The sequence below is a fragment of the Podarcis raffonei genome, chromosome 2, assembly GCF_027172205.1.
Source record: "Podarcis raffonei isolate rPodRaf1 chromosome 2, rPodRaf1.pri, whole genome shotgun sequence".
NCBI classification, from domain to species: domain Eukaryota; kingdom Metazoa; phylum Chordata; class Lepidosauria; order Squamata; family Lacertidae; genus Podarcis; species Podarcis raffonei.
The window spans coordinates 49711771-49731096 of record NC_070603.1 but is presented as its reverse complement, the minus strand read 5'-3'; the positions used below and the strand labels follow the sequence as shown (position 1 = coordinate 49731096).

Sequence of the window (19326 nt, the reverse complement as noted above, 5' to 3'; positions counted from 1 at the left end):
GCAGGAAATGGTTTGTTTATTCGCAATTAATTTATTATTAGTATATTTTTACTTCCAAGTACAGTGGCCAGTTCTTGGGGGGGTGCCAAAATAACATGACTGGTTTAGGCACTGTGCACCTTGGGGAGGGGAGGGGGTGCGACTTATAGCAGTTCAAACCCAGCACCTACAGTTATCCATGGGGTGGTACATGCTGAATGAAGTCAATGTACACAGCCTGTTGCAAATGTTTGGTGTCATGGGCTCTGAAATTGTCACCTTTTTCTGAAAGGGAAAGACTCAGAATTCAGGCTTTACCTTTCCTCTGATATATGCTGTGTGAGCAGGTATTTCAACCATCTGTTAACAGTACAGACAGCAGCATCATACCTTGCTTATGAGTTTCCAAAGGCACCTTGCTGGTCAAGCTGGAGGCAGAATCATAGAAAAGATTGCTTTGGTCTGATCCACCAAGGCCCTTCTTCGGCTCTTGCTTTGAACATGTGTTATTTGGCTTTAGGAGGAAATCTGCATCAGGAAAAGGATGTGCTCACAAACACATACCCCACTTCTTATTTAGATTTTTGATGCAACATTACAAATAAGTAAAATTTATTGACAGTTCACACTATGCTCATATTTCAGCATTGAGAATTAGATTACATATATTTAAAAGTCTTTATTTAAAAACTATGTTAGAAAGTATTGTGTATGATGACAGTCTACAACACCTCTGGAATGCCTTCCAGAAGGGTTTCATTTGTATGTACCTGCAAGCTGGGGATAGCTTTCAGTAACACTAACTGTATACAGAAAATACATGACGTGCTGCCATTAAAAAAAAAAAGTGAAGTGAGGTACTTAAGTGAGAATGTTTGTAAAATACTGTATAGCACATATTACATATTCTTAAACTACTGTACTTGAAATTCCTCTGCTTTACAGAGGAAAGTGAACTTTTGGAAGAAAAATTTAAGAATACCACAGTCAATCTTCTATGAACAGTATCTTAATTAAAGGTTTATGTACTCCTACAGTATAATAAATACCTATTCCTCCTACCCACAGTGACAACTCTTGGAAAATAAGCAGGCTCCAATACAGATTACTTTCCTGATAAAATGTATTACTCAAATATACTATTTTGTATATTTCTAGATTCTTTTATTGGCATAATATCTTTTGCAATAAATGGACATATTTTTTCTGTCTCCGGATTCTAACTTGATAGCAGAGTTTATGGTGACTGAAGGTAAGGCACTCACTCAAAACCAGCAAAACTCTTGTTTTCCAAATGGTCTTTCCTCCACTTATTTATCAATTTTGCAAGGTCAGTTTTACAACATCTGGTCAGGATTCAGCTCCATGTTGAACATGACACACATTATTATTATTTTTTTAGGTGTGCATCGGATGGGTTTTCATACATTTTCAAAGGCAGTAAACATCACTATATCACTGCCATTTGGCCACCTGCCTACAGATATATCTCATGTTTCATGCTCTTCTTTCACAATCAGTTAAATAGCCATCTGGATAGAGCTGTTTTGATGGAGGATTGCTTTAATCATGTTTCCTACAAGTTTCTTGAGTATGCGAAGTAAAGCAAATAGACCTACCAGACTGGCTACTTTCTATGAAAAGAACCCTTTCACAACAAAGAAAAACATGGCAAAAGAAAACACCAAGAGATTCAGTTACCACACAATATGCACTGTAATGAATTGAACAGAATATTTTAAATAGAAATACAAAATATATTCCTAGTCTCACAGCTGATGTTATTAGTCAGCATTAGAAACTAAACTTCACCTTTCCCCAATATATTTTTTTAAAAAACAAAGCACTTTACAACCTCCTCCCTCCCTGCCTACTGAACCTGTAAGGTATAACACACAGGGCCACAGCATGAGTAATGGTGCTGTAGAGTGCCTAGTCCAGGAATGGGGGCACCTCTGATCCTCCAAATGTTATTGGACTACAACTTCCATGATGCATGGCCTCCAGCTGGAACAGATGGTAGCTGATGTCCCACCACATTTGGAGGGCCACAGGTTTCCCATCCGTGGTTTAGTCACTGCCCCCCCCAGCAACCTCTTTCCAGCATTCACTCAACAGCTACCTAGTTCATTAACATTGTCCTTGCTGTATAAAATTGTGCATTCTCATTTCTTAAAATCAGATTCATCATTTTCTCAAAAACACCAAAGCAACCTACCAAAGTTAATTAAATATATGAGTTAATATAAAGTAAGATAGACAGACAGATACAACATCAAACATGTCAACAGTTCAGTCTCTCAGTGCCTTTCAATCATGTGGTTAAAGGGGCATGTGAGTCACAAATCTGGGTCATCTTTTTTGTAATAAAATAAAAAGTTAAGCCACAAGAAGCAAGAAAAGAGACAAACTTACAAGAAAGTTTCCTATAGCTGACTCCTCATTTTAAGATATGCTTAAAATGTCTGTTCCTGCAATTAATTTGTCTCTTACTCTACCAACTTCAAGTCTCAGAGAGTTATATTAGCAGATTCTTAACTTTGGTTACTTTATAAAATCTGATAAGCAGCAGGGGTATACTTTTCCCCCTAGATACTTTGCAAATTGCTGGGTATCTCATGGCATCTCAATGCATAAAATAAGAAGAATCCTACTGCTCAGCACAGCTTATCTGTCAGCATTTAAAGCACAATTACCATTAGAATAAAGCAACTAAAATTAACACAATAGGGTTCCTTATTAATTTCCTTGCTTATCAAATCCTGTGAGTTTCATTATAATTGTATCCATATCAAAACAACTTATTTTTGAAAGAGTCGCACCACTTGCAGATTTCTTTTCTGAGGTTTTGCCCTTCCTAGTCAGCCCCACTCACTGCCTAGGGTACCCGATTCTGGATATGCCTGTCATCAGAAAGCTATCCGCTTCCCTTTCTCAGGCAGATGCACATCAGCAGTAACTGTTTAACAAAAAGCATATGCAAGAGAAATTATGGGCAGTTCAAACCAAACCAACCCGCCCGTTCAGACAGGAGTTCAGACAGGCTAGTGCTGACCCACTCCTACCCCATATGTGTCCACCCTCTGGTGTGCTTGAGAAGGAATACTACACACACTCCAACATAAGCATGTAGAGGGAGGGGGGAAAGTATTTGTTCCCCTGCTAACTTTACCCATTTGCCCTCTGACGAATAAATGACTAGTCCATAATTTTAATGGTAGGTTTATTGTAGCTGTGAGAGACAGAATAACAACAGGAAAACACCCAGAAACCCAGAAGACAAAAGTTAGAGATTGATGTGCATTATAATAAATGAAATAAGTATTTCATCCCCTATTAACCAGCCAGATGTCAGGCTACCTGGTATCTTCACTGTATAGAATGAGCTGAGATTAGAAGCACCTGCTGTAAGGGAGAGGTCTTACCTGTAATCCCAGTTCATTACAGTACTTGTACAAAAGACACCTGTCAACAGAAGCAATCAATCCAGCAGATTCCAAAGTAGCCACCATGATCAAGACCAAAGACCTGTCAACCTGCACAAGGCTGGACTGGGCTACAAGACTATTGCCAAGCAGTTTGGTGAGAAGGTGACAACAGTTGGTGCAATAATTTGCAAATGGAAGAAACACAAAATAACTGTCAACCTCCCTTGGTCTGGGGCTCCATGCAAGATCTCATCTCGTGGAGTTGCAATGATCATGAGAACGGTGATGAAGCAGCCCAGAACTACACGGGGAACTTGTCAATGATCTCAGGGCAGCTGGGACCATAGTCACCATGAAAACAGTTGGTAACACACTACGCCATGAATGACTGAGATCTTGCAGAGCCCACAAGGTCCCCTTGCTCAAGACAGCACATGTACAGGCCTGTCTGCAGTTTGCCAATGCACATCTGAATGACCCAGAGGAGAACTGGGTGAAAGTGTTGTGGTCAGAAGAGACCAAAATTGAGCTCTTTGGCATCAACTCAACTCGCTGTGTTTGGAGGAGGAGGAATGCTGCCTACGACCCCAAGAATGCTCCTTGCCTGGGGCACCATTTGCTGTAGGATGGGACCTGATCCTGGCTTCCTGTATATCATATGGGAATGACTAAACATAATTGAGTTTGCTAGATTATATTTAGGTGAAATGCTTTCTGTGGCAGTGAATTAATGGATGCAGTTTTAACAATTATGAGGACCGTATTGTTGTTTAGCAGTCACCCAAAAACTAAAGACAAATGACCATAAAACACTCACCAAGCCAAAGTTTCATTGCTGGTGAACGACCTAACACTGAAAGCGATCAACTGTACATATGTGTACTTGTACAAGGATGATAAGGATAAGAAATCTAGGAGTGTTGCTGAAAAGGTTGCCCAGTGCCACTTTGATTATGTATGGCACCCTTCCTGGCACCAAGAAAGTGCCAAGTAACTTAAGAATGCAAATGAGAGGCAACAGGCCTAAGCCAGGAATATCTGACCTAGAAAAGCAGGCTGCCTGTGTGACACAGCCACTGCAGGAAGCAACCACACCACTGAACACTATATATATGCACTAGATGTGAATGCTGAAACATTTCCAGCCAGAAGCAGGTGAGTCCTGTAAGTAATCTATAAACAAGCCCCTGTAGTCCTTAGTCAGGGAGATGTAATAGCAGAAGCAATGGCTGCTTTGAATGGACTGCAGCAAACCAACATCACAGTCCTCCTGAGTCTTTCCTCTCCACGCCGGAGGCAATATTATCTACTTGTCTTAATTCCAGCTGTAGCTATACCAGTTAAAATATGCTATTGTGGAACTGGCAAAACAGCTCTTTTTTATTTATTACAATCATTTTAGTAAGTTGTAGCCCACTTTTTATATAAAACATAACCTCACAGCTGCTTACATCATAAAGATAATAATGCAAATCTATCCAATGTGAAATTAAAAAGCCCTTCAGACAGGCATTTCTTTTTCCAACAACAAGAAGAAATGCATCAGTTTGTGAGGGCGTAGGCACCAAATAAGTGGGGAAACTCATTTGCAGACAATTCCAACAACCATGGGATTGTTTAAGTTGATGTAGCATAGCAGCTAAGAGATGGAACTGAGAATTGGCAAGTCCCCAGAGTTTCCTGTTCTCTGCATGAGCTCACTATGTGGTCGTAGGCAAGCCATTCCCTCAGACACTCATCTGCAAAATTAGCATAAAAATACTCACCTATCTTCCACTGTTGCTTTGGAGTATTTGAAAGTGCTCTAGAAGTATGATTATTAATATATGACAACCTTCCAAAGAAGTCCACAAAAATGACTCTACCAGCAACCATTTTTGCTTGCCAGGTCTCATAAAAGGCCTATGCACCAGAGAAGAAGCCAAACTATATCCCACTTAAACAAAGCTGGACCGCTGCCTATTTATTCACCAGGAGAGTATTCTTATTCTCCACAAATGACTAAGCAAGTGGCAGCTTACATGCCTACTTTAGGACATGGTAGCCATTTGGTTCATTTCTCAGTGGTGTCTATTGTGTGGTTTGATACTATAAGTACTCCTTCCACATGCCTGTCTAGATAAAACATCACTCTTTGACAGTCTGTTTTTTTAATACAGGGAGCTTCACTTTTTTTTTTCACTTCACAGCTGAGACAGCTTTCACAGCTAAAATTTATGAGGGCAGCATTGTACATCATTCTCTGAAGCAAGTTATTGTGTTTGGAATTTTTTATGGGAAGAAGAATGACATGTTAAAGGCACCTTTGGTGTTGTACCACGATGATTTGACCACCTTATACGCAGAAGCTTAAAAATTGAAAATATATTTTTTAAAATTAATATGTTAATATATGAAAACAAAGCTGAGTTTGGACAATCTCATTTTCACACAAAAAACATTCACAGATGATGTTAATAATATATGTTTTCTACTGCTTGAAATCTAACACACAATGAAAAGCAGGCATTAACTCGGTTGGAATCAAGCTGACATCATTATGATGCCACAAGACAAAAGCGATCGTCTGGTAGCCATGGACACAATAGATAACACAAAATAAACACATGGGGTCTGTAAGTGGCATTGTATTATGAACAAATCTGAACACAAGTAGCTTTTAAATGTGAAGAATAATGCACAGGAATCAACACTGTTTGTAGCACAGCTGTTTTGGAGTATTTACATTTGCAAACAAACTGGCAGCCAGATACCGTACTGTCATTTAAATTGCCAGCCCAATCTTTTTTTGACAGCCAACTATATCAAACGATGCTGTGGGGGGGGGGACTAGCACAGTTATTTTGATTTTCTTGATACCTTTTTCTTGCAAAGTATCTTAAGCTCTGTTGAAAAGCACCCTGTTTTCAACAGTGTGGTTACTTCCTGTCTTTATAAAATGCTTAGCTATCAACATTTTATTCAAGTACCTTCTGATCTGCCAAATACATAATACTGTCAGGGATGATTTCATCTTTGCTACAGCTAAACTGTTAGCTGTAAAGGAACCAATAACAGATGAGGGTCAGGCAAGTCAGCACACCTTCCCAAGAGCCTCCTTATGAGGATAAAGAACACTCAACACTGGTTCTAAACCTTTCAATTATCTCTTACCTTCTGAAGTAGATGAGGTCACCCAAAAATTGGGAAAGCACTTATTGGTGGCAAAATATGCTCCTAGGGATTTTGGTTGTGGTTGTTCATTTGTCCAGGTGCAATTATTTGCCACACAATGTTTAGTATTCTTTCTATCCTGCTTTTCTTTTTCAAAAGAAGCACCTCAGGCAGTTAGCATTAAAAACTCCAACAGCATAAACAACAAATGGACTCAGGAAACCAGAGAAAGGACATCACCAACCCCTTCTCCACTTTTGCCAGCTGCACCAATGCTGGCCTTAGAGGGGAGAAGCCAAGTGGCAGGTGGCCTGGGCAGGCCAATGGGACTGGCTAGTTCCCTCTGCCTGCAGCAGGATGGCTGTGTACTGATGGGCTTTGCTCTGGGAGCTGCAGCCTTCAAACATGCCAGGGTAGCTATTGCCTGCTAGTTCTACATCTTCCACTAATGGTGCTTGTGTGCCCAGAGCTCTAGCAGTGAAATGTATTTACAAAACCGATTACTCACAATTAAGGTGTCATCTCTTCCCATTCTAATGACACCCCTGTTAATGGTGCGCAGCAGCTGGACCATTATTTCTTGTATGTGCTGATGAGTTGACTTCTGTAAAGCAAATGCAATTATTTTCACAATAATGAAAAATAATCTACATAGAAAATGCAAAGGCACACTTCATTCTGAGGCCTATGAGCAGAGTACCTGTCAGAGAGCTAATCACCTGATAACTGCCACCTCAATTGGTAATGCAAATTGGCAGTGTAGTTGAACAGAATCCCTCCACCACAGCAAACCACCAGATTTACCAATGTCGTAAGTATAATGGCTTCTTAGAATTAATTAAGCCATTTGGGGCTGTATACAACTGCTTAATGTATTTATTTGAGACTCTGGTTTCTATTCCATCCTTTATCAGTTCACAATCCCAGGGCTGGTTACAACAATAAAATCCACATAAAAACCATTCGAAACATCAAAAAAAAGGACAATATAAAAACATGGCATTGCAGCAGACAAGGCAACTGACCACTTTTCAGCTGGACACCCCAAGTGCCTTTTAAGTACATACTATAAAAATGCAATTCCTTCTTCTTATGTAGCAATATTATTTCAGTATTATGTGATAAATCACTGGTTTATCCCCACCATCTGATAGCGATATCTGTAGAATGACTAAAAGTGGACTAACTTTTCATTTTCCTCGGATATACTGCTGGGCTGAAAGTTTCCCTGTGCATTGCCTCAATTTTTTTCTAATGTCACCTTGGGTTTCAGTTACTGGCTGAACATGAGCCTTGCAGTAAATTGATTTTTTTAAAAAAAGGTTACAGTTTTGTCTTTCTCTAAGGGCAACAAAGTAGTTCAAAAAACACTGCATTTCTCATCACTGGATTCTTAAAGGTAACTTAAAGAGTGATCTTATGGCCATAAGCCAATGCTGTACCAGTGTAATGTTGCTGCAATCCTACATACTCCAAGCAGGAAAGTAGATAATAGCATAATTGCAGCAGAAATCAGAAGCAAATAGTGATACTGCTAGATACTCCACATAGACCCCAGCAACTCCAACATCACCCACTCATCATCACGAAGCTCACTAAGAAATCTCCATAGCATCCACAGACACAAGTGTTACTTATGTACTCTGCTTATATTGATTAGCCATTGCTATTTATGTGTTTAAAATTCTTCCTCTGTGCCCTTCCAATATGCCCTTTTGCCAAAATTCCCCTTTTTTGTGTTCATGGTTCTATAACCATTGGGACGGATTCATTTAGTCTCATGATCCACATTTTGATATATCAGCAGTGTTCCCTTTCCTGTGTTTACTCAGGGATCTGTGCTGGTTTCTGGTCAGAATCCTCTCCTCCAGTATATATGGAGGGGGAGCAGTTTGTATGTGGCTCTCCATTAACTCTAAAGGGAATGTATTTTTCATATGCCACCTCTTTTGCTAGTATAATGTTGCAATGACATTGGGAGTTAGAACAACTTGGGCATGAGCATAGGATTCCAATTATGCTGTGCTCCAAATTCCACTAATTTTCCCCATGGTTTTGGCAGTGTCCCCATAGGTTTATGCTGGCGCAGTATACTGCCAATGCAATCCTATCACTATGCTGGCATAGATCCACCATGCTGGCATAACTTTTTGTTCTGTTAGTCAACAAGGATATAGTTTATCATATCTCAGAATATGAGTACAATGCTAGTGTTTTATATATTCCCAGTTGTGTAACTATACATATGCGTATTTTGTTCAGATTGTGCCTCATGATCAATATTTTGAACATAATTTTAACATTAACAGTTTAGGTACATCACCAGAAAAAAAGGGGGGGTCTGACCTATCGAAGTTTCCATAGGGGAAATCAAAGCTTCCTGGGATAACACTTGCTTATATTACTGTGCAAATGCAAAATAGTTTCTCCCAATTTATTAGCATTTAAAAATTCTGCAGGTTCCCCAGTCCTACACTCCTCCGGTTACAACATGCATGTATGCTTGACAATATGAGGAGTGATTCACATGTTCCTAGATGTGGGACTGGCAGAAATGCCCATTGCTCAAATTTCCAAATATTTTCTTCTGATATCATACCCAAATTGGGACTCACAGATCTCACTGTGAGTAAGATGTTAGTCTTCACATTGGGCATTACATCAGAGTACAAGTAATTTTTGGCTTCAAGAGTTGACTTCAAGTCTAGCAGAAGTGCACCTCTATGTTCAGGGACATTCCATCTATATCAAAGCCAAATAATATTTATAGTTTTTACATTTTTCCAACCTTAACAAAAGTTACAATATGACAAATGTAAAACATTCTAGAGTGCAGGAGGAGGAATGCAGAACTGGGGGAAAATATCAGTGACTGCATCACTGAACTTCTGATTCTCTTGCATGCATTGTATTCCTGTTTTGTCTTCCATCAGTTGCTTCCTATTGCTCTGTTACAGATTGAATTCATACAACCTGTGCTGGCTGTATCCAGTTACCTTTCATTCTCATCTGGCTTGGAATTGCTTCAAATCTTCTAAATAAGAAGCTAGCAGGGAAAGCAAAGATGAATTGTGTATTCTCTCTTATTGCACTTTTGAGGCAGCATTTGGAAAGAAATTCATACAAATATTGCATATTTATTCTTTTTAGAGTTTTCACTTATTGTACTCATTTCTTGCTGCTTACTCAGGCATGTTACACTCGGGGCCAGTTTCAATAGGTGGTATCCTACTAACTCAATCGATCAGTATAAGAATCTCTGCTTGTGCAATGGAACTTTCTCCCCTTTCCTCCCCCCATGTCCCCCCAACCTGTTCTAGAAGTTCCCCCAACCCACCAGAGCACATCTGGGGAGACTGTAGGGTGGATGCAGAGAGAAAAGGGAGGAGTTCCATTATGCAAGCAGAAATCAATGCATGGATTGAGCAAGTTAGTTGGGTACCACCCAGGTAGAGATCGACAGTGGGCCAACAAATGAGGGTCTTTTTAATAACAACAACAACAACAACAACAACAACAACAACAACAACAATAATAACAATATACCCCGCCCATCTGGCTAGGCTTCCCCAGCCACTCTGGGCGGCTTCCAAAAAAATATTAAAATACTATAATACATCAAACATTTTTTACATTCAAATAAGTATAGGCTCTCCCCAACTGGATGCATTCGCATTTTGCTGCAGTACATTATATACATTATGCAGTACATTATGCAGTGCAGTATATTTGGGGGAAAACATCAAAACTTGGCCTCATTTGACTTATTCTCCAATTTATTTCAAACCTATTTATGTATTTATCCCTGGAAAAGTCAATGAGGTGCCCTCTGGAGGTTAGTTTTGCAACTCCCGTCAGTCCCAACCAGCAAGGCCAGTGCTGGGAACTGTGGCCCAAAAAGCTTCTGAAGGGCACCAGAGCAGGCTACCCATGATTTATACTGCCCTTCTTTGCTTCACTGATATCTGATTAAATGAATGCCCATGATGGTTTATGACAAGACTGGTTAATTGTTAACTCCTGTAACAGCTTCTAACTTAATTTGCAGCAATACACCTACAGACACATCCATTAAACTCTCAGTGTTCATAAATCTTCCATGCTGTCTTTAAGCACAGCCTTTACCAAATAAAAATATAGACTATTCCTTAAGCGTGACTCGGCAGCTTAAAATATTGAACAAATGCTTTGCCTGGTCTAATTAAGAATAAACATGGGATGCTACTGGCATTCCCACTTTTCTTGAAGTTGTTAAAACTTAACAGATAACAGCCTTACTCTTGCACCTACTTTTATTTCCCTAGTCAGCCTACTAACCCTCATCCTCTTTCTTTGATCAGCAATTACTGTGCCAGATGCCACAGTGGGGTAGGGTTCTTTCCAAAAGCAGCATCTGGTTGTTTGGCAGATTTCCCAGTTCCTTCTGGCAGGTTTGGCATTTTCAGAGGGCCTGTCATACATTGCTGCTGTGATCTGACAGAGTTTTCCTAAGAGGCTATCTCATTCCTCTCTCCCCCTTCACTCCCTCTGCCTTGATAAATGTTACAAGCAACTATAGGTCCAAGTTCTCCTAAGAGTTCTCTAATTAGATACTTTACTCTCCCAAAAGAACACCTCATCATAGATGTTGAATAATTAGCTTGAAGCTTACATTTTGTTAAAAGGGGCCCAGATTGAAGTTACTTATAGCCCTGCTTTTTAAACAATAATAATAATAATAATAATAATACATAAATCAGGCTCGGCCTTTCAATTCTGGAAAGGAGAAAGATAAAATAGTGAAACACTACTCAGTACTTGATAAAACAGAAAATAGTATGGACTGAGCTGGCTCTTTTCCTTTCAGAGAGATAAGTACAGAGGCAAATTAATTGAAAAACTACTTGCCATGTATGCAGAGTCTCAGAGACTATACAGGTATGTGTGTATTTAAAATTGGGGTCGCTAACTTGTGGTTCCCCAAATAATGCAGGAGTATAATCCCCAGGATGCTGCACTGATGTAAGCTGCAGTCGGGGAACAACTGGAGAGCTAGAGTTTATTCACCCTATTTTAACGCATGATTAAATGGTATTCAAGTTCAGGAGAAGATTCACCTACTATGAGTGATATACTGTATCAGCTCTGCTACATATTCAGAGCTCCCATGAGTAAGTGGTGTCCCATTAAGAAAGAGAACAATTCATGGGCAATTCTGATGACATGTGAACAAAACTTCCACTAACATTCAAGTAAATGTTGCAGTCTATAATTAACCAGATCTCTGTTTGCATAGTAAACCCCAATAGAACCTTGTGTTAAGGTAACCAGGTCACTTTGCACTTTAGAAGATCTGTCAAATATTAATTGCCTTGCCTGGGGCCAATTGCCACTTTATTCCCTTTCCCAGAACTCTCTCTGTGTGTGTTCACCCATTTCAGCACCCATTGTACCTGGTTTTCTCTGAGGAAGAGTTTAAATATCAAAGCACCTTCTGTTGTAGGGCTGGGGAAACTTTGGCCCTCCAGATGTTGCTCAACTACAACTCCCATCAGCCCCACAAGCATGGCCAAGGATGGCAAGAGCTGTAGGTTCAGCAACATTTGGGGGTTCTGTTGGCTCAGTTCTGAGCAATAAGTGTTTGTCACTAACGATTCCATATGGCTGCTATCAAAGGCAGAAGCAAGACATTGAGGTCCCTTCCACTGTCCTAGTTGGGTGGGACCAATGGCCATTTGGCCCCTCCCTCCCGCAACTACCACTTGGTCAGCCTGTGCACTTGATGGAAAATCTTCAGAGGCCACATGGCTATAAAGGGCAGCATCAGAACCAAATGTTGACACAGTAAAAGTGGGCAGAGTCAGCGCCCACTCTCTCTTTCTACCTCACACTCACCTCACTTGTTGGCCCCTTTCCTGTTTTTTTTTAAAAAAGCTTCCATTGGTGCCAACACAAGCTTTTCTGGGATTTCCCCTAATGTCAGTGATTTGAGGAGTGCGGGGGGAGAAGTGTCATAATATATGGGTAGGGAGGTACAGGTAGGAAAGGACAAGTTAAACTTCCTCTCCCCAGCTTTACACCCCTGAAAACCACCACCACAGCAATGAGGCTTTAAGAAATACCTCAGATTAGCACCAATGACATCTTTTAAAAGCTTATTTACTGCATAGGGCCAGGGAAACCATAGGCCACTTCTGGTCCAAGGGCTATAGATTCATTACCCCCTGATCTACAGCTTTTCTGTCTGATAGTTCTATGTAATGGCAGGGACCCATTTTGTATAATACTCATGAATATACAAAATTATTAATAATTATATTATTATTATTATTATTATTATTATTATTATTATTATTATTATTATTTAAAATGCAAATGCACATTTGGCTTCAGTTTGCACTTCAAGTTATCAGGTTTGAAAAGGGAATTCAAGCATTTAGCAGTAGAAGAAATGCACAAGTTCACTTTTCAGATGTGACAAGCATGGTTCAAAAAGCAGGCACATCTGCTTTATTATGGTGCATTTGCTTTTTGCTGTTTGTGCAATAATACACCCTGCATCTGCAGCCTGCCAGGAATTTAAGGTCACTCTTGCACCTGAGATCCCAACATACAATCAATTTAATTATAAAACAGTGTTTGGGGGATAACCTTTGAGATTTCATACATGCAATCTGTAACAGCAAGTAGCTCATCTTGAAGGAGACAGCATCTTTTCAAAACAACTGAGGGCAACAGCTAAATATTACTTTTAGAAAGGTGGGGGGAGAGAAGAATAAGATGTGTTTTTTCATTTTTCTGCTTTAATATGGCCTTTTCACATTGAAAGCACAACTTTGTCAAACAGTACTAGTCAACTTGGCATTATCACAAACTAGTATTGTCAAGCATGGAAAAGAGAAAATGTATCATTGGCTCCTAAGTCCTGAGTGGTAAAAGCTATATAATAGCTATACAGTAATAGATAAGAGACAAAACATGAAAGCTCATTATAATATCTATACTATGTTTACTCTATAATTATCTTAAACAACTATACTTTAAATGTCAAGGGGGCATTGCAACCACACGCTTCACATACAGAGTTATCGTCTTGCTCCTATTGTAACAGTTTCATTTACAAACCTGAGTAATCAACCCAATCGCAGAAATTGCTGGAGGGTGGAGGGAATGTAACAAGCTCACGTAAAGTTAAACATTTGTATTGTTGTTCCCAAGGTGGGGCATCATTTGGCTTCACTGCAATGCCCTAAGGAGAAAGTTTTAGGCTACAATTCCATGCTCACTTACTTGGGAGTTAATGTCTTGGAACTCAGTGGGACATATGAGTAAACATCCATAGGATGAGGTTATTAACAGATTTCTCTCTCTCCTTAGTAGTGGCTGTGAGCATCTACAGAGCGCCTCATCCATCATGTTCCTAAGCTGGATTTTAAACATTTGCCATATGCTTCCAATTTAGTTTAATTGCACTAACCTTCAGGTATGTTAAAACATGGGAAAAGGAAGACACTGCATTATGTTAACATTTAATTTTTAAAGTACATTTGAAACTAAATGTTTGGGAAAGTGAATGTTACTTTGCTAAAACTGCTTAGTCCTATAGAAGGTCCCCTTTCCTTCCATTCAGCACATTCTCCTTCTGTACTTACTAATTATGTATTCCACTGTCATCAGGTACTGGATCAGAAAGTTCAAGGATATGCCTCCTAAGTCAATTCAATAGGCCCTTAAGATCTTATGTGCTTTACTAAGATATTTATTTGTTTAAACTACTCATAGGCTAAATATGAAAGCCAAAATATTAACACTGCAATAATCTACAATAATAAAACCACAATTATCACCAACAGAACCAGCCATGAAACTTAAAAACAAAACATCCAGCAAAATACCAAACACCAGTAAATAATTACAGCAAAAAAACAATTAAATTTGATTCTTGATCTCTAACTTAAAGCACTTCAGCAACAGTTAGCACGCGTGCGGATCTTCATACCTGCCCCCTCCAATTTACTCTAGAGCAGCGGTTCTCAACCTGTAGGTCCCCAGATGTTGGACTACAACTCCCATCATCCCTGAGCTCTGGCCTTGCTAGCTAGGGGTGATGGGAGTTTTGGTTCAAGAACATCTGGGGACCCACAGGTTGAGAAAGGCTGCTCTAGAGGATCCCCAGGCCTCTTGAAATTATTTGGCAGAGAGGCAGTGTGGGATGCAGGAGTGAGGACAGCACAGGGGAAATTCCATTGTGCAAGCAGGACCCCATAAGCAGAAGCCTCTTTTAAGCCAGTTGCTCCTGGAAGCCTGTAATGAACACCTTCCTTGGGTATGTAGGTTGTCCAGACCTAAAGATTTCCTTCTAGTGAGTACACAGTGCACAGAGAGGAAGTCTCAATGTCCTGCTGAGAGATGCATTAACTTTACAACAATTCATCCAATGATCTTTCCATTTTTCAAAAGAAAGAATTTCGCTGCCAAGGAAAGTGAAAGGTAGACTGTCGAAGTGCATCCTAAGGAACAAATGATACCAATTTTCTAAGCCTGGCCATCTCTACAAACTACTTGTGAAATGGAAAGAATACTTTAAAATCACAGAACTGAGAAAGAAAAAAGAACCTGCCACTAAGGCTATGACTATCATTCTTGAGCCCTGTATGATCTCAGCCAAACGGGGTCATCTAAGCCAAAGCTTTTTCTCCTTGAAAATTCAGGTCAAACAAAGTACATTTCTGATAGAATAATAACTATTCTATTAAACTTCTTGCATATTAGCATTGTCACAATGAAAACTGAAGAGGCTAGTACTTCTACAGTATCTCAGACTCTCCCTAGCAAGCAATACTGCCTAACTAAAATCGATAAAATAAAGGAAATTCAGCTATGCAGCCACCCTCCACATATTTCAAACAGCACAACTTAAGTGACTATACAGTGTCACTTTAAGAACCAGTGATACAAATTATACTGAGGCGCCTAAGGTGGCCCAAAATTCATCCAGTTTCCACTTTAAGACATTCTAATTGGGAAGAAATGGGAAGAAACTGGGATAATCTCAAAAGAAGTGGCCAATATCTTTGTACCTAAAAACACAAATTAAGTGTATATTAGAAATGCAGTAGTGGCAGGCAGGGCGGCTTTCCTGATGACTGCCAGTAACAGAGAGGAGAGTGGCAAGGTAGCAGCAGCAGTGTATGGCATTGGGAAACCAAGTCAGCTTGTCAGGAAAACATGTCATAGTCACAAGTGAAATTTCAGAGTTCAGCACCCAGAATAGTGTAAGAACTTTCATTACTAACATGATTTTTTAAAATGCAGATTAGTGAAGGTGCATTAATTAAATGATAACTAAGACAGACATTGAGAAATAGAATATAACTCATCTCCTTAAGTCTAATGCAGATTTCTGCTTGTGACCCTGCACAAAGATGACACATTTTTATACATACCTTTTAGAACTCTCCCATTGTAGAAATTTGTTGCATACGTGCACATGGATCACATATGCAAAATGTGGAAAGCAAGCTTGTACAGCAGCTAATATTAAATAAGCACATGTGATGATGGCAATATGGCTTATGAAACAAGGACCCGGCCACTGCCTTTCAACGCATACTAATATAACTCACCCTTAAAAAGTAACTGTTCCTTTAGTGTTGCAGAACAATTTTGAATATTTATTAGAAGCAGAAAAGGCATAAAAATGACTTGTTCATTTATTCACTTGGATTTTTTCATACAGCACTATCAGTGATTCAGTGCAGACATAGCTATGGTATGGATATCAGAAACATCCTGTGGAGTTTCCTACCTCATTAACTTCCATTTAACAATGTTAAATATATATATATCCACACTGGCACTTACTAGGGCACCAAGATTCCTCAAACCCATGACTTAAAGTGGATTTGAAACCACAGTAGGCGACTATGTTCTTTTAGGTACCTGTAAACACTTTTTAAAAATTCCATAAGCCCATTTAGAGGTATTTAGTTATGTATACTTGTTTTTAATTTAGTTTAAAAATAATAAAAAGTGGTATTGGTATTTTTTAAAATGCTGATTTTAATTTTTGAATTATTGACATTTATTTTAATTTATTTTATGTACAACACACAGACACACGGTTTATGCATTTTTATAAACAATGATATAAATTGTCTGGGGCAACTTGGATGGCCTTAAACACAGTACAGTGGTACCTCAGGTTACATACGCTTCAGGTTACATACTCTTCAGGTTACAGACTCCACTAACCCAGAAATAGTACCTCAGGTTAAGAACTTTGCTTCAGGTTGAGAACAGAAATCGTGCTCCGGTAGCATGGCGGCAGCAGGAGGCCCCATTAGCTAAAGTGGTGCTTCAGGTTAAGAACAATTTCAGGTTAAGTACAGACCTCCAGAATAAATTAAGTACTTAACCCAAGGTACCACTGTATCAAGGAAAGAGTGAGCCAGCAACATGTTCCCAAACTCCACAGTTCATGTGTCTAGTGTCAATGATACAATGTGTACAAAACAGCATGACTCCTTTGGCTTTAATAAAATAAAGCTGATTCAGGATTGATGATGTGTCAAGGCAAATGATCCTGAAAACCAAGAGGGAAAAATTATAACTCTGTTTCCAGTGTAGTACTGAAAACTAAGAGAACTCTTTCAATCTGTCAGGGCCCTGTTATATTTAGAATTTAAATGAGAGTCATCAGCATCAATATTTTACAACTTAATCAGCACCGTCTTACAACCTCCTGGAATCAGCCACATAATCATTCTAATCATCAATACTCACTGGATCTTGACAGCTGAGAACCTCCAGGATGCTGTTGAGTAATTCAACACAATACTTCTTCTCTTGGTTTTGTGCCTCTTCCCTTGGATCCAGTAATTCCTTCAGTTCTTTGGTAATGACAGGAAGCAGGATATCTCTACATTCTGAAAGTAATAATTTGCTACTTAAGATTATCACAGAAATTTTCCTGTTTTTCTTCCCAGAAAGCATACAATGCAGCTCCCCCTCCCACAACTATGCTTAATTCCAATCACTTCCCATGTAGAGCCTTCTGGCTTCTATCCCCTTTCATCTTACCAATGTAAACATGAAGAAAGCAATTAGGATCTACAGAATGAATGTCTAAGTAACTAAAGGCAGTTCAGCAAGGAGTAATACCACATTCTACACTTCATGAAGATCTGGCTGGTGAGTGAATCAATCATTCTGAATAGAGTACATGTGTATGCTTTGTGGGTAATAAATGTCTTCCTGCAATGCCAATTTCCTATTATTATTATTATTATTATTATTATTATTATTATTATTATTAAACTTTTCTTGTCGCATTAATAAAAGAGAAAGTGAAAAGCTGACCAAGAGCTAGAAAGGCAGCAAAATATACATTGAAAATGTGAAGCTTGCATATGTTTGACAGCAAATCAGAGCAAATAAATCCAAATGGCATGGAAAACTATGCAGAAGACCAATTTGCCAAAAAAACAACAACAACCCAAACACATTATCTATGAAGCTGAGCTAAGTTCTGCCCACAACATTTACATTCAAGATTGTTCCTAGAACATCCTTGGAAAAGCAAGAGTGCCTCTTACTCATGAATTGTGCATATGCACACTACTTCAGATATTTGGGGGAAAGGAGAGAAACAATGTAGCAGATACTCAGCATCTAAGCCCTCTGTTCATGAAACATAAACAGGCATAATCAAAACTCAAGAATGGCCATCTGTAACCCTACTCTTCCTACCAAAATTTCACTCCCAATATCCCCCAAAAATGCCACCTTCAGCACCAGAAACACACCTTTTCCCCAGCAGCTTATTTTATGGTAAAGAAGAAATATGACATATGAAGAATATAAAATAGTGTGAAAAGCTGGATGATGGTGGTGGTAGAAAAGAGAAGTCTTTCCTCCAAAACCTTTTCACTGCTTAATAAAATTTCCAAAAGTTTTTAGTATTCATGCCTTGCTTCTCACAGTGGCAAATCCCCCAATTAAAAGTGGTTTTATTTTAGAATATTAACTGGCCAATTCTGACACAATCCCTAGTTATACCTGACATAGTATTGTTTAGTAGGGTTGTGCATCTGAATCCAACAAGTCCCAAGGTGGTGAGATGCCTCAGAAGTATTGGGGTTGATTGTCACAGGTGAAAGGGGATCTTTATGAGGTATCACAAGTCAAAAGAAGGACTCCTGAAGCATTGACAATAATGCAGACAAGCATTGGCTGAAAGGGGAGAAAATTATTTTACCCACATTTTCTAATCCCAGTGCTTTGGTGAAGGAAGCAGCTTTTCAAGAACAAAACTTATGCCTCTGAGATCAAGGAAGGTGCAAAGGTGAGGAGTGGAAACAGGTCAAGATCTCCATTGCAACTGGCAGGTCAAGTTTGTATCAGAGGAAATTATTTTTTCTTGGAAAGTGAATCATTTGGTTCTTTCCACCCCGAAGCCAACTTTAAAGGTACCTGGCACAATCCGCTGATCCTATTTGTTTGTGATTTTAACAGGTTTCTTACCCAGTGTCACCTCTTTTATGTTTGCAATTTTCAGAGCAATTGTCCACAAAACACTAAAGGAGATTAAGTGATTCCCACCCAAAACTGCCACAGCTGCTCTTGTATCACAGCAGCTTTGCTTCAGACAGTTTGAAGGATTCATGGCCAGGAATAGGGTTACTTTCCCAGCAATTTCATCAAATTCTGCTTCAAAATAAAAATCGGATTTTCTCGGTTTCTAGCACAAAATCCCCTATACCTATTTGTTTATAAATTTGGAAAC

At 39.2% G+C, this 19326-nt stretch overlaps 1 protein-coding gene across 1 annotated transcript in view; it reads right to left on the bottom strand.

The window, feature by feature from the left end:
* DOCK2 (dedicator of cytokinesis 2) overlaps positions 1–19326 on the bottom strand; it is a 263188-nt gene that overhangs the window by 170409 nt on the left and 73453 nt on the right. The window contains exons 26-27 of the mRNA XM_053376513.1: positions 17325–17467; positions 7069–7164 (exon numbers count right to left, since the gene is read on the bottom strand). Of these exons, the coding sequence (XP_053232488.1) occupies positions 7069–7164; positions 17325–17467 (239 nt within the window). The remainder of the gene's footprint in view (positions 1–7068; positions 7165–17324; positions 17468–19326) is intronic.